Source organism: Anastrepha ludens, chromosome 3, assembly GCF_028408465.1.
Source record: "Anastrepha ludens isolate Willacy chromosome 3, idAnaLude1.1, whole genome shotgun sequence".
Classification (NCBI taxonomy): Eukaryota; Metazoa; Arthropoda; class Insecta; order Diptera; family Tephritidae; genus Anastrepha; species Anastrepha ludens.
This window is the reverse complement of record NC_071499.1, coordinates 111,319,551-111,347,406: the sequence shown is the minus strand read 5'-3', so window position 1 is coordinate 111,347,406 and position 27,856 is coordinate 111,319,551. Positions and strand designations below refer to the sequence as shown.

The window sequence follows — 27,856 nt, the reverse complement described above, 5'->3', positions numbered from 1 at the left end:
CAAAAGTGAATTGATATTGTCTTCTGTACACAATAACAGCGAAAGGAAGTTCTACGCAAACCATTTGTATGGCCTGGTTTTACGTCTTAGTTAAAATGTTCTCATTTCAATTCGGCACACGTTCTTTGCCATTAACAATAGACTCAATTCAAATACAAAGTCCCATTGTTTAAATAATTGACTTAGTAGCTTTTGTAGATTCTACTATTTAAGTCCCAACTGAATGTTCTTTTCCGCCTGTTCTAAGTTGAAGCATTCTCTTTCGAAGCATTGTTGCGAACGCATTTTTGAAGAATCCGAAATGCGCAGCAAAAATATATTACTGAAAATTATTTTCTTGTGCCTTGTGGTGGGCTGTTGCGGTAAGCCTTTCAGACCTTATACTACTTACTAGTTTTTTCTTTTATAGAGAAACAGTTTTTATTGTGACTCGGTTTACATATAAGTTGCTTAAATGTGGGAACGAGTAAAAGATGTTGGTCGATAAAATCTGTAGTTGCTTTTTGAATTTTAGCGGAAGCTAAAATGAAATCCGGTTTCGGAGCATCTTTGTACCACAGTTGAAAACGAGATTGGATACTCTTGCAAAAAGAACACAGAAAAGTAAGCCGGTATGCTGCCACCGTAGAAGAAAACGCAGCGTTGCATTTTGAGATAAAAGAATATACCTATTTTCGAAATGAAAAAACAGAGGCAAAAAATATAAGCCAGAGGATCTTAGGACCATGACGCGCAGGCAATAATGAGAGCCGAACATTGTATAAGAAAAATAGCAGGTAGCAAATGGTTCCAGATGATTTGAGCTAATCGCCATCAATCGTAATAAAAGAACTGATGAAGTTCATCAGGTATACTGCACGGTTGACGAGGAGGTAAAGTTAAGCCGAATATGGTAACACAACATGCTTGCACTTCTGCCCTAAGAGTATTGCTGAACCTAGTGGCTGAAACCTCTGTCATAACTGACGTATGTGGTTACAAGGGCAGATCCAATTTCAGCAAAGATAAATATTTAAACTGCTAACAAACGCCCAGGATACCCTGAAGTTATGGAGAAGCTTGTAAGTTGCAGAAAAATATGCACGACGAATATTCAGCGAGAAAGCTTGAGACCCGCCACTAAGAAAAATTAGGTAAAAACAGAGTTTAGATGGCTTTAAAACAGAAATGTTGCCAAAGACAATGATCTATCGCTGAATTTAATCAGAGCAGGAGGACGTTTACATACTAAAAACTGACCAAAAATACAGGCAGGTCGATAAAGATGGATGTTACATTAATCGATTTTGCCCACCTATAAACGATGAATAAATATACACGAAAATACTAAATTACGAACCTCTTTGCAAAACTTTTATTTTCAAGCATACCTACTCATCTTATTTATATGAATTATATATTTTTTTATTTCTATTAAAATATTCGTGTTCTTGTTTTCTAGCAACCTTCTTCCCAGGAAAAGTCACCGAGCCTGAATTAATATCTAATCTAATAGGCTCAGTTTTAGACTTTGTGGGCCCAACACCTATTGGCAATATTAGCAAGAAAAGGGATCCTATGATAAAAAAAAATAAGCATAATGGGAAGAAGAAATTACGGAAATTACTGAAGAAATATAAAAAATCGCATGGCTAGGCGAGAGTGTAAAACTGCTATATCTATTTAATCTGATAGACCAAGCAGCACAGCAAAGAAATTCACAGCTCTAAATACACGTCGTGCTACTAATATCGCATATAAAGAAAAGTGTACGAAAAAAATGCAAATTTTGTTTTTATTTTTCATTTCTTTGCATTCTGCTTCATCTTTATTTAGGATTATTATAATATTGTTGTGTTATTAATTATCGGATGTTGATCCCGATGTCCAGCACTCTTTCCATCTCATTGGTGGTCTTCCTCGCGCGTTTGTAGTATATGGTTTCCCGGTCATCACCAGTTTTGACAAGCGCTCTTCGGTCATTCTGAGGATATGTTGCTCCAATCTCGTCTTCTTTTGCGGCTCCATTCTACCATATCGAGTATTTCACATATTTCTCTCACAATTTTCTGTTCTCAGCTGAAGCTGGTTAGCATTGTTAAAGATATAGCAGTATATTTGGACTCAGAACTTATGTTTTTAAGTCACATAAATGTTGTAGTGGCCAAACTGCTACTATTTGTTAACACTTGTACATCAGAACAGTTCAGAAATGTTGGATCCATTTACACATAAAATAATTTATAACTTTTGTTAGGAATTGTTTGGAATTACTGGTGTAATTTGACGACCTGATATTTTACACACTCTTTGCCATCTTATAGCACCCGTTCCCTTATAAGTTTAAAAATGTTTACATATCTTTTTCTTCATTGGCGCATACAGCTCATTGTACCATCGTTTACAATACTCGCCGTCGCTAACATACAAGGTTCCAAAAATCTTTCGCATAATCTTTCTTTCAAAGTCTTCAAAGGGCGCATGGTTTCATCGACCAAACTTCTGCATCAGTGTCGAAAGTGACATGGGTGCCGATACGTGAGTGTTTATTTGATCACCGGAGATTCTCACTTTGCTTCTTTATTCAGTTAAGAAAGTGCAGAACTAACAGCCCGGTTGTTAAAGCCGAGGAAATAGGCTCTTATAGAAAATTGTGCCTGAGCGATTAAGTCCTACGGCTCGTACGATCGTCTCCAACACCTTTTTGTACTGTCTAATGCAGCTTTGAAGTCGACGAAAAGATGGTGTGTGCCGATTCTCCTTTCATGGGTATTTTTCGTATTGTGAATATTTGGTCGATGGTAGACTTTCCAGGTCTAAAGGCACACTGATAAGGTCCAATCAGTTGGTTGACGGTGGGCTTCAGCCTTTCGCACAATACGCTCGCTAGAGCCTAATAGGCGATGTTTAGAAGACGAATCCCGCTATAGTTGGCCCAGATTGCAGAATCACCCTTATTATGGGTTGGGCAGGGCACACTTAAAGTCTAATCGGCAGGCATGCTTTCATCTGACCATATTTTGCATAGGCTGATGCATGCACCTTAGCAGTTCCTCGCCCCCATATTTGAGTAGCTCAGCCGGCAGTCCGTCGGTGCCCGCGGTTTTGTTGTTCTTTAGCCCCGTTTTCGATATTCTCACCTCGTCATGGTCGGGTAGCGGAACGACAATTTCGTCGTCAATGATTGAGGTATCGGTATCTCCACATCCTCTGTGGCAAGTGCAGCTATCACTATTTAACGGCTTCGAGACGTGTTTCCTACATAATTAAGTACACTCTGGCTGTCAACCACCAGATCGCCGTCTTTGTTCTTATAAGAAAACGCCCCGGTCCTAAAACCGGTCTTCTGTAAGCCGCCGAACTTTCTGCTAGAATCTTCGGGCGTTGTTCCAATTGGCCAGGATCTCAAACTTTTCGCACTTACGTATTTCGGCCTCTCGTTTCTTCTTTCGGATAATACGTCTCTCTTCCTTTCTTAGCTCCCGGTAGCGATCCCACACGGCTCGCATTGCGCCTCATCGCAGCGTGGCTTTATAAGCGACGTCTCCTAAGTTGCAAAAAATTATGGCAGCAACACGCATGCGAAATTCGATATTACATTTATAATAAGCAATAACAGGCCAAAGCGTCTATGGACACACGCTTTTTTCTGTATTCCGGCGTCCATTTTATTTAGTTTTTACTTTGATGATTCTCCTTGCATTCGTAATATTGTATTAATTATCGGCAATTAATCAATCAAACACAAGGTCGTATGTGAAAACAGTATAATTATAATCTAGGATTATTTTATAATCTTGGATTTTGGGTAATCTCGCTTTTTAAAAGTAGATAATCTGGTTATACTCGTATGTGCACCTATTAGTAGAGCCACTTTAGAACAGAAGAAAATATTTCGCCATTATTATATAATATTTTTTTCTATATTTCGTATCTGGAGGTTGTTTCTCAATACAGGTCCAAAAAATTACGCCAACCTGGCTTATCCTACTTATTCATAGCTAAATCTAATTCAATCATCAATGCATCTATCAATCGAGCTCTAAGAGAGCTTGAACAAATTAATCAAATTATTGATATTGGCATCTCACTTTCAGGAGGGATATCATCTGATATTGCTTCAATAGTAGTAGCTTCACGATAGATTAGGTTAGCTTGCGGTGGCTGCCACTCTACCGAATGTATGACAGCGACCACTTTCTTAGTCTTCCATGTTTCGGTTCAAATTAAGTTTACGGTCTGTAATAATCCCAAGTTCCAAGCGGTGACAATATTTTCAATATACGCTCCAACTGAAGCTGCAAAAAATGAAGAAAAAGATGCCTTTTACGAATACACTGGCTCCAGTATGTTAATATTACTGGGCGACTTTAACGCTAAAATCGGCAAGGAAGAGTTTGTGAACGAGGTCTCTGGGATGCACTCTCTACACAATTCTACTAGTGATAATGGCCAATACTTAATAAGCTTTACAACTGAAAATAACTTATGGGTCAGCAGTACTTCTTTCCAACACAGGCGCATCCACAAACAAACGTGGAAAATCCCTGGAAGCCGAAAAGCTAACCAGATAGATCATGTGCTGGTAGACGGGAGGCATGCTACCTCAGTAGTTGACGTTCGTTCACTCCGGGGAGCTTGCTGCGACTCTGACCATTATTTTATAAAAATTAGATTAAGGCAGCGTTTGGCAGTTGTTGCGTCTAAAAATAACTTAAAGAGAGAAAAATATAATGTCGAGAAGCTTTTTTCAGATTAAAGAGATTAAAATCAACTTCCAATTTACGTTGAGTGCGCAATTGGATGAACTTAGTCCAAATCATGCTATAGAGGAATGGAAAGCGGTAGCAAAGAGCATATCTAGGTCGGCAAAAGAGGTGCTTGGCTACTTACAGAGGCAATCCAAAAAAGAATGGTTTGATGATGAATGTAAAGAGCTTATTAGCGCCAAAACTGAAAGCTAGCGCAACTTTATAACGAGCGGCACCTGTAGAGGAGCGCGAGCGGAATATGTTTCAAAAAGATCGGCAGCTAGAAAAGTTATAAATAAAAAGAAAAAAGGATCCATCAAAAATAAAATTAAGGAAATATAATTAAATGCAAAGTGCAACGCGCTCAGTTTTATCGGGAAATTAAAAACCAAACGACAGTATTTCAGCCTAGAATAAATATTTGCTTATCTGAAAATGGGGATACATTACAAACTGACCAAGAAATCTTAGAAAGATGGCGACAGCATTTTGACAATCTTCTAAATAATAAGCATCAAGAAGAGCATTCACCTTGGGGGCCTATAGCTACAGCTGAAAACATCATCCCTCCACCAGAATTTGACGAAATTATCGTGGCCCTTAAAAAGCTTCAAAATGGAAAGGCAAGCGGCGAAGACTCTATAGCGGCTGAACTCCTGAAAGAAGGTGGTGAGGAGTTACATAACTGCCTCCACCATTTAATAATAGACGTATGGGAAAAAGAATCCATACCATCTGATTGGCTAGGATGCATAATCCTCACAGTACACAAAAAGGGTGATAAGAGAGTATGCGATAATTATCGTGGTATCTCACTGCTTAACATGGCCTACAAGCTCTTTACAAATGTTCTCTATGAACGAATCAACGAATATGCTGAAAGAATAATTGAAGACTACCAATGCGGATTTCGTAGAGGCAAGTCTACAATCGACCAATGTTTTGTTCTTAGCCAAATGTTTAAAAAACACTATGAATACAGGCTAGATGTTCACTGCCTGTTCATTGATTTCAAACAAGCCTTCGACAGTGTTAAAAGAGATAGAGTCCAGCACATATTGCTTATTCTTGAAATACCTGTCAAACTAATAAGGCTCGTTAGCGCAACGCTCACAAATACAAATTAATAAAATATTTGTTAATTTTATTTATTTTAAAAAAGAGAGGACTATGTCCTCTATATCTTTATTTTATTATTTAAAAAGAGTGGACTATGTCCACTATATCTTTTATTAATAAATTATTATTTGCCGGAAGACTACGGCTTCTTGATCGGACTTTATTATTAATACTAATTATTACATTGTTATTTACTATCTACTTTATATTAACCTATCAAGCAGCAATCATCACGTTGAATGCAACGTGAGCTTATTTTAGGTCGTCAGCACTTTGGGTTAATAAAATAATTTAATTTGGAGCGAGCGGAACTGTGTCAGCAATTGTTGTGTCAGCAATTGAATTGCGACCAGGGGTATTGAACTTTATGAAGGTTAATATTTTAATTATTAACTTACACAAGCAAAAGTGATCATTCAACGGAAGCACACAGAGTCGTTCCCTATTGAAACAGGTGTAAAACAAGGTGATGCCTTATCAACAGTCATATTAAATTTGATGCTGCACTTTGTTTAAGGGAAGTCAACAAAGGTGGTACCTTGATAACTAAAACAACCCAAATATGTGCTTATGCGGATGACATCGCTATTATCTCAAGAAGTAGGAATGACTTAAAAGAAATTTTCTTAAAAATTAACAAAATTGCGAGCGATATTGGCCTTTTTGTTAACGAGGGCAAAACCAAATATCTGTTGAAATCGAGGCGGCCTGCACAGATGCCAAATTTCCATGTGGGAATCTATACTTTTGAAGCAGTGCAACATTTTAAGTACCTAGGAGTTATGTTCGCATGTAGCGGTGATTCAACTTCAGCCATCAGGGATCGCATCAACGCCGCCAACAAAGCATATTACGCACACCTTAACTTGTTCAAGTCCCGACTTTTGTCTAAAGCTACAATGTTCACTATGTGCAAGACCCTTATTCGACCAATCCTAACATATGATTGTGAGGTATGGACTCTTAAGGTTGATGATTGCGCTCAGATGGCTCGCATGGAAAGAAAGAATTTAAGAAAGATCTTTGGCTCAATAAGAATGGATGATGGTACCTATAGAATCCGATTGAACTCTGAACTGAACGATTTAACTCAGAACGAGACAGCTGTGCGTTTTGTTGAAGCGCAGCGCATAAGATGGCTAGGTCATGTGATCCGTATGCCTGTTGACTGTACCGTGAAGAAAGCCTTGGCAGGAAAGCTAATGGGTGTGAAGGCCAAAGGCAGACCAAGGAGCCGTTGAATAGACGCAGTGGAGCACGATCTTAAGAAGCTGGGAATACGTAACTACGAAGCAACAGCTCAAGATAGACCGCTTTGGAGGAGCATTTTGAAGGAAGCTTTGACGCAACCCGCGTTGTAATGCTAAGAAAGAAGAAGAAGAATCCCAAGTTATTCATTTTTCCTCACTTCGTTCACAGAAAGGGATTTGAAAGCAGATACTTTTTATTTGTTTGTGAATGAAACCATTTGGGTTTTTGTGGGAGACACATTCAGTCCATTCTTCCTGGGCCAAACATACGGAACACTCAGAACTAGGAAATGTTTCCCACATGAAGCTAATACCATGCATAAACTATAGCATTGCAGTCTTAACTCTAGAGGACTATTGCGGCGCGGCTTGTAATACGTTGGAAAGCGTGTTAAGTTTGTATGTTATAATGCCGCAAATTTGGCTCATATAACGAGCCCAAATTATAAATACGATACAAGCATAAACTAAATTTCCGTCCGCTAAAACTCTTATTGCCTATGAGTTTGTTTGTCTAATTCCAAAAACAACATATTACATTTATATATTAATTTTTCCACTAAAAAATTATAATACCTTTGGGCACTAGTGGGCGTGGATACAAAAATGTATTCCTTTTGTCTTCTATACCCAATAACGGCGAAAGGAATTTCTACCTAAACCGTTTGTATGGCCTGGTTCTATGGAATGTGTTTTGTCTTAGTTAAAATGTTCTCATTTCAATTCGGCACACGTTCTTTGCCATTAACAATAGACTCAATTCAAATACAAAGTCCCATTGTTTAAATAATTGGCTTAGTAGCTTTTGTAGATTCTACTATTTAAGTCCCAACTGAATGTTCTTCTTCCGCCTGTTCTAAGTTGAAGCATTCTCTTTCGAAGCATTGTTGCGAACGCATTTTTGAAGAATCCGAAATGCACAGCAAAAATATATTACTGAAAATTATTTTCTTGTCTCTGGTGGTGGGCTGTTGCGGTAAGCCTTTCAGACCTTATACTATTTACTCGATTTATCTTTTATAGAGAAACAGTTTTTATTGTGACTCGGTTTACATATAAGTTGCTTAAATGTCGAAGATGATGGTCGATAAAATCAGCAGTAGTTTACTGATTTTTAGCGGAAGCTAAAATGAAATCCGATTTCGGAGCCTCTTCGTGGAACAGTTGAAAACGAGATTGGATACTCTTGCAAAACGAACACAGAAAAGTAAGCCGGTATGCTGCCACCGTAGAAGAAAACGCAGCGTTTTGAGATAATAGAATATACCTATTTTCGAAATGAAAAAAGGGAGGCAAAAAATATACGCCAGAGGATTTTAAGACCATGACGCGCAGGCAATAATGAAAGCCGAAAATTGTATAAGAAAAATGGCAAGTAGCGAATGGTTCCAGATGATTTGAGCTAATCGGCATCAATCGTAATAAAAGAACTGATGAAGTTCATCAGGTATACTGCACGGTTGACGAGGAAGTAAAGTTAAGCCGAATATGGTAACACAACATGCTTCCTCTTCTGCCCTAAGTGTATTGCTGAACCTAGCCGCTGGAACCTCTATCATAACTGACCTATGTGGTTACAAGGGCAGATCCAATTTCAGCAAAGATACATATTTAAACTGCTAACAAACGCCCAGGATACCCTGAAGTTATGGAGAAGCGTGTAAGTAGCAGAAAAATATGCACGACGAATATTCAGCGAGAAAGCTTGAGACCCGCCACTAAGAAAAAATAGGTAAAAACAGAGTTTAGATGGCTTTAAAACAGAAATGTTGCTAAAGACAATGATCTATCGCTGAATTTAATCAGAGCAGGAGGACGTTTACATACTAAAAACTGACCAAAAATACAGGCAGGTCGATGAAGATGGATGTCACATTAATCAATTTTACCCACCTATAGTCGCAAAATAAATATACACGAAAATACTACATTACGAACCTCCTTGCACAACTTTTATTTTCAAACAAAATTATTCATTTTATTTATATGTATTATATATTTTTGTATTTTAAAATATTCGTATTTCATGTTTTCTAGCTAGTTTCTTCTCTACAATATTCACCACGGGAATAGTACCTAATGTAATAAGCAGAATTTTCGACTGGTTGGGCGCAACACGTATTGCCCATAAAGTGGGTCATATGATAAAAACAGCAGTGGCTGTTGTTTCAAAGGCCGTTAACCATATAGTCACGAAAGTCACGGAGGCGTTTAAGTGACTTGAAGGAAATCAGGGCATCGCAAAGAATGAGCTTAGGGAAAGTGTGAAACTGCTATATTTACTTAATCTGGTGGACCAAGCAGCACAGCAAAGAAATTCAAGACAGCTCTAAATATATGTCATGCTACTAATATCGCATATAAAGAAAAATTTATAAAAAAAAATGCAAATTTGGTTTTTATTTACAGCAAAAAAAATCTTTTACTTTTTATTTCTACTTCATCTTTATTTAGGATTATTATCCTGTTTCTAAAAAAACCTTATATCACTTATTACAGGTTCCGGCACTCCGAGTGCAAACAATTAAAAAGATCATAAATTAAGTTTGAAAAGCTACTTTTGTTCAATTTAAAGTAAAAAAATTTATGAAAATAATACAAAACTAAGAATCAATTTACTTTTGCTCGATATGACCACCTTTCGCCTTGACTATGGTCTTGAGAACCGAATGGCAAGCTGCTCGAATGGGACTTCCAGGTATTTTGGCCCACTCGCGGACAATGGCTTTTTTCAACGGGACTAGTGAATCTTTTAGTTCGGACCTTGCTCTCTAAAATGGCTCTAATAGAATAGCCCATCGGATTCGCGTCTGGTGAATTTGAGAGCCATTGTGTGGACGTTATGAAGTTCTTCCTCTTAATTGGCGCGATAACCGCTTACACGATTTTGGCCGAGTTTAACAAAGCGCGACAATCGTTTCTTTCTCGTGTTAACCGGCGCTAGTAGGACACTCCAAGTGAAGACAAGTCCTTCTCCACCTGATCTTTCCTATGCAAAGAAGGCCCTCCTCTTCCTCTACCACCACCGGCTGGTACCGCATCGAATACTTTCAGAGTCGGAGCGTCCATTCGGACGACATGAGCCAGCCAAGGTAGCCGCTGGATCTTTATTTGCTGCGCTATGTCTATGGCGTCGTAAAGCTCATACAGTTCATCGTTCCATCGCCTGCGATATTCGCCGTTACCAACGTGCAGAGGTTCAAAAATCTTACGCAGAATATTTCGCTCAAACACTCCAAGCGTTGCTTCATCGGATGTTGTCATCGTCCAAGCTTCTGCGCCATACGTTAGGACGGGCATGATGAGAGTCTTGTAGAGTGTTAGCTTTGTTCGTCGAGAGAGGACGTTACTACTCAATTGCCTACTTAGTACAAAGTAGCACTTGTTGGCAAGAGAGATTCTACGTTGGATTTCAAGGCTGACATTGTTATTGGTGTTAATGCTGGTTCCTAAGTATACGAAGTTCTTTACAACCTCGAAATCGTAACTGTCAACAGTGACGTGGGTGCCGATACGCGAGTGCGTCGACTGTTTGTTTGATTGCAGGAGGTACTTCGTTTTGTCCGCGTTCACCGCCAAACCCATTCGCTTTGCCTCTTTATCCAGTTTGGAGAAGGCAGAACTAACAGCGCGGTTGTTAAGGCCGATGATGTCAATATCATCGGCATACGCCAGCAATTGTACGCTCTTATAAAAAATTGTGCCTAAGCGATTAAGTTCTGCGGCTCGTACGATGCTCTCCAACATCAGGTTAAAGAAGTCACACGACAGCGAGTCACCCTGTCTGAAACCTTGTTTGGTATCAAACGGCTCGGAGAGGTCCTTCCCAATTCTGACGGCGCTGCTAGTGTTGAGCAACGTCATCTTGCATAGCCGTATTGGTTTTGCGGGATACCAAATTCAGACATCGCGGCATACAGGAAACTCCTTTTCGTGCTGGCGAATGCAGCTTTGAAGTTGACGAAAAGATGGTGTGTGTCGATTCTCCTTTCGTGGGTATTTTCAAAGATTTGGCATAATGTGAATATTTGGTCGTTTGTAGACTTTCCAGGTCTAAAGCCACACTGATAAGGTCCAATCAGTTGGTTGACGGTGGGCTTCAGCCTTTCACACAATATGCTCGCTAGAACCTTATAGGCGATATTTAGAAAACTAGTCCCGCGGTAATTGGCACAAATTGCAGGTTCACCCTTTTTATATATTATGCAGAGCACACTTAAATTCCAATCGGCAGGCATGCTTTCATCCGACCATATTTTGCATAGAAGCTGATGCATGAACCTTACCAGCTCCTCGCCGCCATGTTTGAATAGCTCAGCCGGCAGTCCGTCGGCGCCCGCGACTTTGTTGTTCTTTAGACGCGCTATCGCTATTTTCACCTCTTGATGGTCGGGTAGCGGGACGACAATTCCGTCGTTAACGATCGGGGGACCGGGATCTTCACATTCTCTGTGACATGAGCAGCTATGACTATTTAATAGGTTCGAGAAGTGTTCCCCCCATAATTTAAGAACGCTCTGGATGTCAGTCTACAGATCGCCGTTTTTGTTCTTACAGGAAAACGCCCCGGTCTTGAAACCTTCTGTAAGCCGCCGAACTTTCTGGTAGAATTTTCGGGCGTTGTTCCAATTGGGCAGCATCTCAAGCTCCTCGCACTCACGTATTTCGGCCTCTCGTTTTTTCTGTCTGATAATACGTCTCTCTCTTTTCTTAGCTCATTGTAGCGATCCTAGATGCCTTGCGTTGCGCCCGATCGCAGCGTGGCTCTATAGACAGGATCTTTTCTTTCGGCAGTAGCATTACATTCCTCGTCGTACCAACTTTTTTTTCGGGCTCGCCGGAAACCGATTTCTTCTTCGGCGGCGGTACGTAAAGAACGAGAAATTGTGCTCCATTGCTCGTACATGCCGGTTTGTTCGGCAGTACTCTCTGAGAGCAGGAGTGAGAAGTTCGGAAGTTTGGTTTTAGCCGTTCTTAGTTCACTTGAGCTTTGTGAGGCGGTCCCGAGTCCTGTTGGAAAGCCCATGGTCTGCCACCGAAATGTTTATCTGCGCACGGCTTCAAAGAAACCTCCAGAAACCTTCCCGATAATACTATGCATTTACCTTGACGCCAGGCTCGATGAAAACGATTGGAGAGCGCCCATCTGCGGTTACAGCGGCCCATACTATTACCTGTGGCGGGTACTTCCCCTTGGTGGTAAATCGATGGATCAACTTCTCGTATGAACGGTCGGTAAACTAACGTTTGGGGCGCTTACGAACTCCTCAATTTGAATAATTTTCTCGTCAGAAAACACAATGTTCGGAAACTGACCGCTTTCAGCCAAGTGAAATAACTCGTTCGCTCTCTCAGGTTTGACTTGTTGCTTCTTTTGTGTTATATCATACGCGTTTTGAATCTTGACTTGACTTTGAGATCAATTCTTCGTCGGGGATTTCGCTTAAGTCGCTTCTTCAGCTTTTGCACCATTTTGCGTGAGTCTTTTGACGACCACCTCCGATTGGTGCGATAAACAAAAACTTTATTTACTTTAAGGTGATCGAGCTTACGAAAAATCGCCGGTTGTGATTTTCCAGCCAAATATAATGCAATCACACTATTACGTTTGAAATCTATTACTAATTTTCTTTTTTCGCGTTTACTCTGGCCAAATGCTTCCGCGCGCTTCTAAACAATACTCTGGACTCCCATTTAGCCAAAAATCGATTAATGTGATATACATCAGCTGCGCGAACGCTCTGATGTTGGTTATACTTCGAGTACCGGACCCTGTAATATGCAATACCAAAGTCAGTGTTATTGATGATCGGCTGTTGATCCCGATGTCTCCATGTATCTCTTTCCATCTCTTTAGTGCTCTTCCTCGCGGGCGTGTAGTGCTTGGTTTCCCGGTCATAGCCCGTTTTGCCAAGCGGTCGTCGGTCATTCTGCGGACATGTTGCTTCCAATCTCGTCTTCAAGTAGTTCCCGAATTTCTCTTATGCTTTCATTCCTCTTAAGATCTGGTAGAGTATGACCGGTTATAGCTCTAAGAGTTCGCATTTTGATAGTTGAGACAGCATTTGCTGTTATGTGTACGCGTGCCCCAATAGCATACATTAGTGGTCGAATAAATTTTATAGTGGGCAAACCTCTACTCTTACTGCTCATCAGAACAGTTCAGAAATTTTTTACCCATTTACACATAAGATTTTATTTATAACTTTTTTTAGGAATTGTTTGGAATTGTTCTGTGATTTGGCGACCTGCTTAAGCGCAATTAATCGCTGCCAAAAGAATTTGTTAAGACCTTTGTATTACTATCTTTACATTTCGCACTGTCTTTGTCATCTGAATGCAGTGATTAGCCATAAATCCCCAAAATAATTCATCCTCTTCGTCTCTCTAATAGTCGATCGAGTACTTTACATAAGTGGTTGCGAATTTTAAGTCTGCCAGACATCCAAGAAATGCACCTATAGTATGGTGTCAGTTTACACCTCGTAGCCTGAGCTCTTCGATATTACTTTGATGGTGTATTGTCTAATGGCCAGGAAGGATTCGGGCCTTATTAATAAGAAGGCCGTTCGTAGTATATACTGTGTGCTGTGACATACAAGATGTAAGCCGCCTACCAAATTTAATTTCTCGATGCACTCAAGGACTGACAAGGAATTAATCTCACAACTGTCTAACCGTCGCCTATAATGTCAATTCGACCATTTCAGAGGTCCCTCTCTAAGTTGATCTCTGCACATAGACAGATGGTTTATTTTCCTGACTGGAAGATACTGGGGACTCGCAACTCGTTCGTAGACTACGAAAAAGCTTGTGATGCTCTCAATAGCGAATGCATATTTTTTTCTTTTTGTTTTTTGGGAAAGAGTTTTAAATCGCTTAAGTCCCTTCACTGGATTGAAATGTGGTGTGTCCTTAGATTGACCGTTGGTACATTTGTTAAGGAGTTTTAGTACGACACTCTCAACATCTAGGCTGCTCTTGAGTTCGATGAGAAGTTCTTCTTTTGCATTGGTCGCATGGTTTTCACCTACTCACTGAGATTCTTGAACTCTACGCTATTTTTCACCGTCCACAGAATGGCTGCATATTAGTACGGCTCTCTTTTCAATAGGGATTGTATCTCACCTGGGTCTTATGGGTCTACTTTTTTTTACCTTTCTTTTGGACTTTCGTCCACTCTTCTGTGTGCCGGAAAGGCATCAGCTTCTGTGTATTTGAAGAGCTTTTGTTATTTCTCCCTTTTTTTGGCGGATGGAGATTTCTGCTGGCGTTACAGATTTTTAAAGCTAACTTTATTTCTCGTTCTCTTCGCGGAGAGTTTCACACTGTTTTGCGATACGATTGGTATCTTCCGTGCCGGCGTCGAGATTACCCCAGCTCTTCGCGCTTCGACTGCAAACTGCGTAATCATATCTATGTGTGTGCGCTTTATTATGCTGCACATTCTTCTAATGTCGCCATGAATATTTTTTCGAGGTTCGACATATGACAGGAGTCCGTCGATCTCCTGCCCTAAGCGTTCCACAAGTTCCGGAAATAGGGAGTGTATATGGAAGGGGAGAAGAGAGGGTACTCAACGCAAGAGTGCGAAAATCATGAGCAACATCGCTAAGGATGTACTCTCATCCCTTTGATCTTTATCACCTTTCTAGATGCACTAGAGAATCTAAACTGCTAAAATTGGACACTCAAGCACAAGTTGGGGCATCTAGAGTAAGCTGACGATGTTGTACTTCTAGCTAACAAGCATTCAGTTATGCAGACCGCTATCGAGAAACTTAGTGCAGAATCAAGAAAACTCGACTTAAATATTAGTAGAGCAAAGACAAAAACAATTGCAGTGAATGCAAGCAATGAAACCAGCCTGTGCTTAGGGGTAATTTTCTAGAAGAGATAGAGAACTTTGTATATCTAGGAAGTAATGTCGGCGGCTGCCGTTGGTGATTCGGTTAGTGCGCCCATTCAGAAGTGCGTAGGCACCAAAATGAAGAAACATAGACAGATGGTTCACTTTTTTGGCTTTCCTAATAGCGGTCGTCCCTCGGCAAGGAATGGCAAGCCGCCAAGCATATTTCTGCCTTGAAAAAGCTCCTCATAAAAAACATCAGATTCGCAGTTCGGAGTCGGCTTAAAACTGTAAGTCCTGCATTTAATACATATATGCAAAATTATACTTTACATTTTATTGTTATTTTTGCATTCTCATTCAAATTGATTTCTTTTGTTCACGTTTTGAGCTATTATGCAAATTTTTAATAATTTTTAGACACTCAGGGAAATGATTTCACCGTCTCAGATGGGAGCCTGATAGCGAAAGAGACAAGCAGTAGGGGTTGTCTTATAAGATACCCTAACACATTCGATTTAAAAAAAATGAGAAACGAAAAAATGTGAAATTTATTCAAACTTGTAACTGACTTTCTAATTCAGGGGTGTTTTCGCCGATTTCGATGCTACTAATTACCTTAGAATAAACCCTGTCGGATATGGTGCTAGAATTAACCTCGCGGTTTTCTCATTTTTGCGGTGAGTATTCCATGTTTGACCTTGAACTGCCCTTCAATTTGACTCCGCAAGCACAAATGTACAACGAATTCTGACTCAAGCAATCAGAAACACATATACTAATTGTTTTTCATGTTTGCGGTGAGTATTCCATGTTTGACCTTGAACTGACCTGCAATTCGGACTCATCAACAAAACAAAAACATATATATAAGTTTTTCGAAATGTTTCTGGTGAATATTCTATGTTTGACCTTGAACTGACCTTGAACTTGAGCTCGTAAGCCCGAATGGACAAAGAATTTATATTCAGCAACTCCAAAATTTTTTAATTTTTAATTTTTTTCTAATTTTTCTTTAAATATTCTAGTTTTCTTCATGAAAAAAATTATTTAATTCAACAAAATTGAGATTCGGACCCAAAATTATTTACGCGTATTTAAAAAAAAAAAACAAATATTGAAATCGGTCGAAAAGTACATTTTCTAGGATTTTTTAACGAAATTGGTCGAAAAATATCCAATATGCGGCGCCGAGGAAGCCAGTTCGACCACAATATCGATGAAGCAAATAGAAAGTGGTATGAATCGGGCGAACTTAAACAACGAGACGAGCCGGGATCGAAGAATATGGAAATGGGATAAAAGCAACGAAGAAGAAGCTGCAATAATCAGGCAGATGAAGGCTTAGGTTTATTGAGAGATGGGAACAAAATCAGTAGTACACAAAATGGATTAGTACACAGCGAACAACTTCAGCAGTAGCTAATTTCCTAGAATGGCGTCTTGAATTTTTGAGTGCCCACATCTAGGTGCCTGCAGCTCATTTGCATTGTAGCCAGCCAGAAGTTTGTTAATGAATAACTTCAAGTATAATAAAATATAAACTATTAAGAAAGCATGACTTACCATAATTTAGAATACCCGTAAGTGAAAGAAAATACTTTAGAACAATGAAGGGAAAAATTGACTTACAACTGGAATTTTTCTGGGGCATAAAATCAGATTGCAATAAAAAAACTGTAATTGTAATGCGTAGGCACGCGTAGTAATTTATTTATTTATTTTCACCTGCATGAATGGATGTTTCTCAATGCGCGTTCGGAATTCATGAGTCATACTTTATGACAATACTAATTGCTTCAGCAACATTTGGCTACTGGATTTATTATATAAACACCTTACTGTGGCAGCTTCTTCAGACAGTTCTATGTCCTGTGTTAGAAGTTGTGTTTACAAAATGTTAAAGAAGTTCCTCTGCCTGTTTGTGCTGATTAGTGGTACAGTATCGATTTATAGAATCATTGAAAAATGGGCTATAATTAAAAATAATGTTCAATTACAGTAATCGCCTTCATAAGCGAATTGCCAAGCGCCGAGTGCTCCCCTGACGATAGCACTGCTCTAGGCGAAGCTGCAACAAAACCATTAGCAGCAGCTGAAGATGGAGATTCAACAGATGCTATTGGAGCTTCAACAGATGCTAATGGAGATTCAACAAATGCTGATGGGGATTCAATAGATTTAGACACTATAATATCAATATTGGCTCACCTGTTGCTTACCCTTTTGGGCGAAGGGAACAGGAATTAAAGTTTTGAAAAGACAATTGTAAATCAAAACATCTACTTTAAATGTTAATATAAAATGCATACCAGCAGAATTTTGTCACTGTTTTTTATTCGCGTACATCAACTGGCCAATTCAGTAATTCTTTTAGATCGAAAAATTCATGGTAATATGCGTGTAAATTTCTCGAACCTAAGATTGCAGGAAGTGGTCGGTATGTCTAGCCTTTTCCAGAGCTGTGGGAGCTCATATTCAGCGCGCTTTCATCCTTATTATTAAGACCGCTACTTTTGAGCCAGACGTCTACAAAAAGATGAAATGGGAGGTATCTGCTCAGATGGCCAAACTGCAATCAAAGCCTGCGCGACCATTTGGGTAAACTCCAAGGCTATACGCGGATCAATTGTAAACCGAGCGAGCTTGGCAAGCGGAAGGCCATACAGATGTCTAGGACAACGAAAAAGGCGACACACTTACTAGGGATGGTTTGGTGGAGAAATTCGTTTGCATGCAGCCGGCGGTGTGATCCAGCTAAGCTATGCAAATGGCTAATAATCAGCAGACTTTTTCCGCATAAACACTATGACAACAAGCCTCAATACCTGCCAGACTAAAAAAACTTTTGCTGATGTTGTGCATACTTAATTTGTGGAGCATTAGCCTTATCGACGTACTAATTTCCAGAAACAACTATAGTACTTCAATAAGATTGGAATAGAAGACTCGGCCATTCCGTGAAAAAAACATGGTTTCAAGAATTGTTTTTGGCGATACAAATAATGTTCTTTTATTTCATATAATAATGCAACATTCGAGCAATATTTCAGTCAATCTTTTTTGAAAAATAGTAAAAATTGAGCGAGTGACAGCGAATCTCCGGAGGAGCTTGGAAACAAAAGTTTTTCGGTGTACATCATTTTTTTCTTTTTGTTTTGTTTTTGTGCGTTTAAAATGCCTAAGGCAATCAAAGCTGCCGTCGCAGCAATGGTACGAGTATATCCGTGAACTAAAAAACTCCCTCTCTTTTGGAACCGTCGCCCACTGCGGAGCCGCTTTCGCATTACTTCTTCCTCGTTACAAAGGCTTGCGTCCAGATTCCGCAGTTTTGTTTGGAGAATTCTTTCCGCGAAATCACTGATGATCTCCCACGTTTCCTCGCTACTTAGCATCTTCTCGATTACATTTTCAGTGGTTAAGTTACCGACTGCATTCTCCAGCGTTCGATGTTCTTGTTCCCAACGCATGCATTGGAAGAATCTTTGCCAGCGTCATCTTCGGTGGCATCCCCGTATATGCATATGGAGTATTCCCTATTTTGAACAGGTATCTCTTGGAAATAACCGTGGCTCGAAAGCATTGGGTGGCTGTTCCATGTGGCAACGTCTTTTATAAGCGTAGCCGTCCATCTGCAGCTTGTTTCGTTAATCCAGCGGTCTTGCTATATCCTTAGCGTTTCAATCCCTCTTTCTTTAAAGCCCACGACTTTTTCCTCTTAAAAACTAGTACCGCTCGTTGTACCGATGTTGAGAGCTTGCATCGGTGCTTTATTAATATATTAGTGCATTTACCCACAGTTCAGCTCCGTATAACAGAACGGAGAGCGTGGCCGTCATTTCGCTGTTTGCTTCGGGTTGGACCACCTATGGGGTACACCATAGCTCGCAACACAGTTATTTGAAACAAAAATCTCGCAATGCATTTGAGATTTGATTTCTTGAGATATCCCGGCAGCAGTTTTTTCGATTTTTAATTTTTTCACAACAGTTGGAAACCAAACAATCGATTTTCGCTTAAAAAATCTGCTAACTTGTCATTATAATTCTACAATTATATCTACATATATTAGGTGCGCAACTAAGTTCCCGCTCAACAGGTGCCGCCAGCAGGGTGTGCTAGTCGATTCTAACATAACCTAAACGTCAGAAACCAAGCTTAGACATATGATAAACACACTGCTTCGACACATTAGTGACTTTGTTTTAGAATCATATACTTTTGGTTTTGTGAAAATGTCTGATTTTGTGCCGAATAATCGTCATTTGCACGAAGTATTGATTTTCCTCTTTCATTCGAAAAAAGCGGCGGCTGAAGCGCATCGAGAGCTACAAACAGTTTATGGAGATGCTGCTTTAAGTGAAACAACGTGCCGAAATTGGTTCCGTCGCTTCAAAGACGGTGATTTGAATGTTGACGACCGTCCGCGTGAAGGAAGGCCAAAAAGCTGTGAAGTCGCTGAATTGGAGGCATTGCTCAATGAGGATCCGTGTCAAACGCAAGAAGAGCTTGCTTCAGTATTAGGAGTTACCCGCCAATCCATTTCCAAGCGATTGCATGCTTTGGGAATGATTCAGAAACAGGGGACTCGGGTTCCTTATGAGTTAGAACCAAGGGATGTTGAACGTCATTTTTTCGCCTGTGAACAACTGCTCCAGCGGCAAAAACGAAAGGGCTTTCTTCATTGCATATGAAGACATTAAGAAAATGGCTTGATCCGTGGATAGCTTCAAAAGATGAACAGTTTTACCGCGACGAGATAGGTATACGAGATCTACCACAAAAGATGGGAAAATGTAGTAGCCAGCGATGGGCAATACTTTCAATCATTCACTTGTAACCATTTTTTTCAGAATAAAGTTACATTTTCCTCAAAAAAAAAAACAGCGAGAACTTAGTTGCGCACCTAATATATATGATGGTGTTGGGCCGAGCTCCTCCTCCTATTTATCGCGTGCGTCTTGGTGTTGTTCCACAAATGGCAGATGGGTTTTTATGAGGAGCTTTTTCAGAGGTAGAAATACATTAGGAAAGCAGAAATACCAAAATGAATAAAAGGTTTTTGCTAATAGCGGTTGCCCCTCGGCAGGCAATAGCAAACCTCCGAGTGTATTTCCGGCCCGAAAAAGCTATTCAGAAAAACCCATCTGCCATTCGGAGTCGGCTTAAAACTGTAGGTCCTCAAAACAGTCCGACACACACCTCAGATAGGAGGAAGAGCTCGGCCAAAGACCCAAATAAAGGGAGTAAGCGCCAATTATGTATGTATGAAAGATACTAGTCGCCGTAGCATCGAATTCACGAGTGTCTAAAGGACACCAAGGTCGATTTATGATTCCTCTTCAATCGCTTTTTAAGGTGCAATAGGTTATTTAACTGACGTTTGCCTTCATAAACTTGCGTACTAAGAATGCTCCAGATCTGGACTAACTGCGGCCACTTCAGCATAGGAAAATTTTTTTCGATGAGAAAAACTCCTTTGTAAGCTTAAAGCTGTGGATTAGTGCATTGCCCTGTTAATGCGTCTAAAATCGTCCTGAAATTATTCGGTAAAATTCAATAAAACGTTATGCACGACCTCTACGCCATTTTCTGCGTTCATCTTATGCGCCAAAAAAAAAGGATTCTTGGCACGAGAGCTAAAAGCTCCCTTGGTCATAAGAGTGCCACCGTGGAGGTTTCAGAGTGGAATGACGTGTTTGCCGTGGCCTTCGAATATCTCTCCAATACTTCTGATAACTATCGAGATTTACTTTTTTTCATTGATAAAAATTATGGATTGCCATTCATGATCCCCGAAATTATTTAAAGAAATTGGCAGTGCATTTGAGTCTAGCTGCTTTGTGGCGTGGTGCAAGTTTCGCTTTATCTATTTTGACATTTCTAATTCGCGTCTTCACTCAAAATTTGCTCTATTCTTCACTTGGTAAAATTGAGAGAAAATTTACATCTAATTTGGTTATGGCTGATGTTTTTATTGACAGCCAACCATCTTATCTAAGCTAAATTGTATTGGAAGTTCTAGGAAAAGTGGTTATGCAGCGCATGCTTTATCAGTTCAAGGCACCGTTGCAATTAACAGTATCTAAATGTGTTCCAAGCGTGTTCGAAATTTACGGCGCATGACTTTATGATCAAAATAATTGCTGCAGCAGCTTTTGGCGTGCTTACTATATAAATAGCATACTATGGAAGCTTATTCAGACAGTTCTAAGTCACTTGTTAGAAATAGTGCTCGCAAAATTTTGAAGAAATTTCTTTGCTTGGCTCTAATGATTGGTGGTACAGTGTCGATTTTATGCTTTTACTAAGGTAATAGAACCAAATACATAAACTATTACTCAACTTCAAACATTTTCATTTACAGTAATCGGCCTCATCAGCGTGTTGCCTAGCGCGTTATCGGAAGCTGGGGCTCCAGTCCCTAGCACAAGTATAGCAGAAGCTCAGACAGAATCTCTGGGAGGTAATCCATCACAAGTTGGAATAGAAGATGGAATAATAAAGCCACCAAAATTTACACCTAAAAAATAAATTTTGGAAGAACTTTTAAATGAAATGATCAAATATGTTTATGTGTGCTTACCAATATATGGCATAACAATACAATCACCACAGCAGCATAATTTGATTGCTGTTTTTTTACTCGCGCAAAATAGGCTTGGAAATTCAGCAACTCGATAGAACGGAGGAATTGCCTTGCTACACAAAATATTCAAAATACTTTTTAGAAGCTTAAATATGTATATAACTCGAGTTTGTGGTAAATATATTTCTGAATAGGGCTCATGCTATGCAATTTGTTCCGAAACTGCTAAGTTTTAAGCAACAGAAAAAAGGAAAATAATCAACGACGATCCACTTTTGATTAAAAGGGTCATAATGGGTGATAAAATCACAGACATATGGTCATGTCGACGAAACTCGAACCAAATTATTTCATTGGAACTCGCTAGATGTGTCGAAACCTTCTGCTTTCTTTAAACCACTTGATTTATTTTACTTGCCTTGAAGTCCACAAGCTGTTTTAGCGCTGAAAAACTTATTTTATTCCACTCAATTAGCAAGGTTTCTTTAAGCTGTTTCATAACCTCAAACCGACGACCGTTTTTATAAATTTGTTCCAGAAGTAACCCCCAAAAGTCTTTACATTTGGATTAAGATCCGGGTTGAACGCTGGCCACTCCCAAACCGGTATACTTCTTGATGAAAGAAGCGGTAGAGGCACCGGTAGAATTTATGAACCAAAGAGCGAACTCCTTCATAAGTGTCAATTACACGCTGCAGGGGCTAGGGGGATAAGGGCTAGGTTTAGTGAAAGTGTTTGAGCGCATCATTTGCGACTGGGCACAAAGCTATCTGGAATGCCCAACCGGCCTATCTGACAAACAATTTGGCTTCAAGCGGGCCAGATCCACTGTGGGTGCTATTTGAACTGTGACAATTATAGCGCGAGACGCCATTAGCAGAAGACAATTCAATTCGACGAGGTGGTCAAACATATTGCTGTCCCTAAGAAATCTCCAATCGCTCGGATATCTAATACGCATAATACGAAGCTACTTTAGGGATAGAATATTGCAGTATGATACGGATCACGGCCTAAAGACATACAGTCACTGCTGGCGTCCCTCACGGATCGGTCCTTAGTACCTCACTGTGGAATGTCATGTACGACGGAGTTCTTAGCTTAAAATTGCCGGGAAAAGCAAGCATAGCCTACCAGGGTTATGCCGATGGCATTGCTCTCGTGGCCTCTGGGACAAGAAACTAGACCACCTTCAGGAGAAGTGTGATGATGCAGCAGCTAGCGCCCAACTATTGCGCTCTGGAGCGGGGCTGAAGTTGGAAGTACAAAAAACGTAAGTACAATAAAGTATCTATTAAGATCAATACCAGTAAGATCTTAATCATGGCAAACTGGCGATAGGAGAGGATCTTGTTTGAAATGGGCTGGTTATCGTGCTATTCTAGGACTTTAGTAGGTAAGGGTGATACCTTAATGAAATGGCTCCTGGGCTAATGTCACGATAGCCCCGTCCCGTTAAAACCCTGGCAGGCCTCAAGTAACGCTCTCTAGCCGTTACCATTTAATTGGTCGTGTAGGTCCAGTTGAATTCTTCCTGGTTAGTGCCGACCTGGCTCTGAACACATCTACTCATAAAGTCATGTGTCAACCCTCGCATGGCCTCCCTACATTGTGTAAATTGCCATGGGGTTATAAAGCAACTACACTACGTCTAGAGATAACGGACTTGAGTGTGGACCCTTACTAAATGGAGACAAGAAAACCACAAACACAAAAACTACAACAACAGCAAGCGCTAACTATAGCGTAAAAAAGAGTGACAGTACCAGCAACAGCGGATATGAGAAGGATAGTGAAATCATATTCGCACAGAATACTGGGAAAGGGAAAGACCCCTTCAAGAGAAACCACAAAATGGCAAGATCGCCGACACCCCCAACTACACCCATTATATCTGATGGCGCAGTGGTTGCAGAGGATGTTACGTCAAGCATGTGCGATCCTTTCAAAGGAAGCATCCTCACCCCACGCACGCCCATAGACAAAGATATCGGTACTGCATCCAAAGATAAGGAGCCTAAAGATAATGATGCATATAGGAATTTGGGAAGTAAAATTGCCGAACTAATCGACATGATGGCAACACAGCGACAGGTGAACCAGACAATGAAAGACCTGGCAATTAAAATACAGCAGCTACAGAAAGAGGCGTCAATAAATAAGGATGCCGAAGCACTAATAGCGGTAATGCAGGCCACGAAAGGGGCGCAGACAGATGGCATGCCTCGTATCAAGCAAGAAAAAAATGCCAAAAATGTGAAAGCTCAGCAGCCTGCATTGGGCAAGGAAGGTAGCAGAGTAAATAGACAGCCTATTTCTACAACTAGCAAAGCAACATAAGGTGAAAGGACAGCAAGCGAACAGCACAAACAGCATACGGAGAGCCGTGCTGGGATAAATGACTGGCGACTTGTGGAACGCAAAAACACAGTCAAGAGACCGCGCAAGCTAGCACAAGGATGTCCCGACGCGCTAATCATTTCCAAAACCGGAGAGAAGTCATATGCTGATATCCTAAGATCAATTAAAGGCAAACCTGAGCTGAAAGAGCTTGGGGAAAGCGTCAACAAAATCAGAAGACCGGCGAGAGGGAAACTTCTGATTCAGCTGATAAATGGTGCTAGTAACCAAACCGAAAAATTTAAAGAGCAGGTAGGCAATATACTGACTGATTCGGCGAATGTGAGAAGCCTGCGTGAACAAACCGCTATCGAATGTAGAGATCTGGAAGAAACTGCTACCAAAAGTGACGTCATACAAGCAGTGAAGGAACAATTCCCAGAAATTAATGGGTTAACAGATAGCACAGTTAAGTACATGCGGGTACTTCGAGATAACACGCCAATAGCGACTCTAGTACTGCCCACCAAGCATGCGAGGAAATTGCTACAAGTAGGCAAACTAAAAGTGGGATGGGTACGATGTCGAATACGGGGAAAGGCAACGCTAACACGATGTTATCGGTGTCTGGAATTCGGTCCAGTTCCATTTCACTGATCGTCACCAATAGATTCCATTAACAGCTTCGCCCATTTAAACAACGCGCATTTTCGGCACGTAATCACCTCCGCACACTGCCCGCAATTTTCATTAAAAATTGATTTCACCCTCCACGCACACTACATTAGGAGGAGAAGCTATACCAAACACCTAGCAGAAGTGTAAGGTCAATTATTTAATTATCTCATTACATTTTTTAATCTATAGAATGAAAACAGTGTTAGGCCAATGTTATTAAATTTAAAATGAACAAACAGAATTTTTGGGGTTAGTTTATAGTTTGGAGCTGAATAATTTGTGTTGGTTCACCCTTTTATTATAACTTTTTGAAGTCATTGAGGCATCGATTTGATTAAGTTTTTTTAATATTTTAATAAATTTTTGAACATTCGATATTAATCGGACTTCTTAGGCGGTCTTCCATTCCGTCTTCTGTCTTCCATTTTTGAATACCGGTTTAGAAAGTAAAGTTAAGGACAGTGTTTCAGGTCCTCCATTATACAATTGGTAATAAATAAAGTAACTGCTTCGGGAAGGTACCCACTATAGTACTGAATTCGCCTTGGATACCACCTTTAACAGATTCGGATTGATTTTCTCTAAATGAAAATATGTGAAGCTGCCCAAGGAAGGCGATTTGCGTGACTGCGGCAACTGGCGAGGAATAACCCTGCTCAACACCACCTACAAAATTCTAGCCACGATCATACAAGGCAGACTCCAATGTCTAGAAATCTCTTTAAGAGACGAACCAGCTGGATTCCGCCTTCACTGAAGCTGTGTTGACCCAGCTAACACTCTTCGCATCATAGTAGAACAATCAGTTGAACACCGTTCCACGCTTTACACGTTGTTCGTCAACTTCAGGAAGGCATTGGATACAATCAAACAAGGCTCGATATGGCTAGCGTTGAGTATAAACGGAGTTCCCGCTAAAATAATCCGCCTCATCAGAGTCCTTTATGAGAACTCCAAACTGCTAGTGCTTCACAATGGCAATATCAGTGACCAGTTTACCACCAACCATCGCCATCGTCCTAGAATACGTCATAAGCCAATTGACTCAATACAAAAGAGCCATCGTATGGATTTTCACCAGACATATTGAGAACCCGTTCTGCGCCGATAACGTCTGCCACCACTCTCACAAACTCACTGACATGCAGCGAAGGCAGATAGACTAGTCACGCTGGCACCCACTATCGGACTGGAGATCAACATCACCAAGACGAAGGCTATGAGAGTCAACCCCATTAAAGCAAGACATATAATGGTTGACGGGTGTCCGGTGAAATTGTCCAAAGCTTCGGCTACCTCGGCTGGACTATCACGACAGACGGCGGAGCAGATGCACATGTCAACTGTAAGCTAAGGAAAGCAAACCCAAGCAAAAACAGGCGACGCGAGTGGGTTTGAAGAACCAGCACATATATTATAGAGATCAGATAAAATCTTCCCACACTTTTTATGTGTTACAACTAAATTTCCGCCCGCTGGAACTCCCATAGCCTATGAATTTGTTTATTTAATTCCAAAAACAACATATTACATTTATATATTAATTGTTGCACTAAAAAATTATAATAGCTTTGGGCACTAGTGGGCGTGGATACAAAAGTGAATTGAGCTTTTCTTCTGTACACAATAACTAAAGGAAGTTCTACCCAAACCATTTGTATGGCCTGGTTTTATGGAATGTGTTTTGTCTTAGTTAAAATGTGCTCATTTCAATTCGGCACACGTTCTTTGCCATTAACAATAGACTCAATTCAAATACAAAGTCCCATTGTTTAAATAATTGGCTTAGTAGCTTTTGTAGATTCTACTATTTAAGTCCCAACTGAATGTTCTTTTCCGCCTGTTCTAAGTTGAAGCATTCTCTTTCGAAGCATTGTTGCGAACGCATTTTTGAAGAATCCGAAATGCGCAGCAAAAATATATTATATTACTGAAAATTATTTTCTTGTGTCTTGTGGTGGGCTGTTGCGGTAAGCCTTTCAGACCTTATACTACTTACTCGATTTTTCTTAGAAATAAGCAGTTTTTAATGTGACTCGGTTTGCATATAAGTTGCTCAAATCCGATTTGGGAGGACCTTTGTACCACAGTTGAAAACGAGATTGGATACTCTTGCAAAAAGAACACAGAAAAGTAAGCCGGTATGCTGCCACCGTAGAAGAAAACGCAGCGTTGCGTTTTTAGATAAAAGAATATACCTATTTTCGTAATGAAAAAACAGAGGCAAAAAATATAAGCCAGAGGATCTTGACCCATGACGCGCAGGCAATAATGAAAGCCAAAAATTGTATAAGAAAAATGGCAAGCAGCAAATGGTTCCAGATGATTTGAGCTAATCGCCATCAATCGTAATAAAAGAACTGATGAAGTTCATCAGGTATACTGCACGGCTTACGAGGAAGTAAAGTTAAGACGAATATGGTAACACAACATGCTTCCTCTTCTGCCCTAAGTGTATTGCTGGACCTAGCGGCTGTAACCTCTGTCATAACTGACGTATGTGGTTACAAGGGCAGATCCAATTTCAGCAAAGATAAATATTTAAACTGGTAAAATACCCCCAGGATACCCTGAAGTTATGGAGAAGCGTGTAAGTAGCAGAAAAATATGCACGAGGAATATTCAGCGAGAAAGCTTGAGACCCGCCACTAAGAAAAATTAGGTAAAAACAGAGTTTAGATGGCTTTAAAACAGAAATGTTGCTAAAGACAATGATCTATCGCTGAATTTAATCAGAGCAGGAGGACGTTTACATACTAAAAACTGACCAAAAATACAGGCAGGTCGATAAAGATGGATGTCACATTAATCGATTTTGCCCACCTATAGTCGCAAAATAAATATACACGAAAATACCACATTACGAACCTCCTTGCAAAACTTTTATTTTCAAGCAAACTTACTCATCTTATTTATATGTATTATATATTTTTGTATTTCTATTAAATTATAATATTCGTGTTCTATGTTTTCCAGCTACCTTCTTCCCAGGAAAAGTCACCGAGCCTGAATTAATATCTAATCTAATAGGCTCAGTTTTAGACTTTGTGGGCCCAACACCTATTGGCAATATTAGCAAGAAAAGGGATCCTATAATAAAAAAAAATAAGCATAATGGTAAGAAGAAATTACGGAAACTACTGAAGAAATATAGAAAATCGCATGGCTAGGCGAGAGTGTAAAACTGCTATATCTATTTAATCTGATAGACCAAGCAGCACAGCAAAGAAATTCACAGCTCTAAATACACGTCGTGCTACTAATATCGCATATAAAGAAAAGTGTACGAAAAAAATGCAAA

At 40.1% G+C, this 27,856-nt stretch overlaps 2 protein-coding genes across 6 annotated transcripts; both read left to right on the top strand.

Moving 5' to 3' along the window:
• Positions 1 to 216: 216 nt before the first annotated feature.
• LOC128858788 (uncharacterized) lies at positions 217 to 27,856 on the top strand. Of its 5 annotated transcripts, none has more exons than XM_054095289.1 (2): positions 217 to 362; positions 27,532 to 27,856. In XM_054095289.1, the coding sequence occupies exons 1-2, from the start codon at positions 224 to 226 to the stop codon at positions 27,723 to 27,725; spliced, it is 333 nt and encodes a 110-aa protein (XP_053951264.1). In that variant the 5' UTR covers positions 217 to 223; the 3' UTR covers positions 27,726 to 27,856. The 5 variants fall into 5 exon arrangements, 4 of the variants coding, with proteins under 4 accessions (XP_053951264.1, XP_053951263.1, XP_053951265.1 ...); XM_054095288.1 differs by lacking the exon at positions 27,532 to 27,856 and adding an exon at positions 1,442 to 1,766 and having other exon boundaries at positions 219 to 362; XM_054095290.1 differs by lacking the exon at positions 217 to 362 and adding an exon at positions 7,940 to 8,075.
• Positions 16,775 to 17,268, top strand: LOC128858790 (uncharacterized). Its single transcript, XM_054095292.1, has 2 exons — positions 16,775 to 16,885; positions 16,951 to 17,268. Exons 1-2 carry the CDS (start codon positions 16,816 to 16,818, stop codon positions 17,196 to 17,198), a joined length of 318 nt encoding a protein of 105 aa, XP_053951267.1. The 5' UTR covers positions 16,775 to 16,815; the 3' UTR covers positions 17,199 to 17,268.

Coding starts and splice junctions, on each gene's coding strand:
- LOC128858788 (XM_054095289.1), top strand. CDS start 224: ATGTTCTTTTCCGCCTGTTCTAAGTTGAAGCATTCTCTTTCGAAGCAT. Junction 363..27,531: donor CCTTGTGGTGGGCTGTTGCG/GTAAGCCTTTCA, acceptor TATGTTTTCCAG/CTACCTTCTTCCCAGGAAAA.
- LOC128858790 (XM_054095292.1), top strand. CDS start 16,816: ATGTCCTGTGTTAGAAGTTGTGTTTACAAAATGTTAAAGAAGTTCCTC. Junction 16,886..16,950: donor CCTGTTTGTGCTGATTAGTG/GTACAGTATCGA, acceptor GTTCAATTACAG/TAATCGCCTTCATAAGCGAA.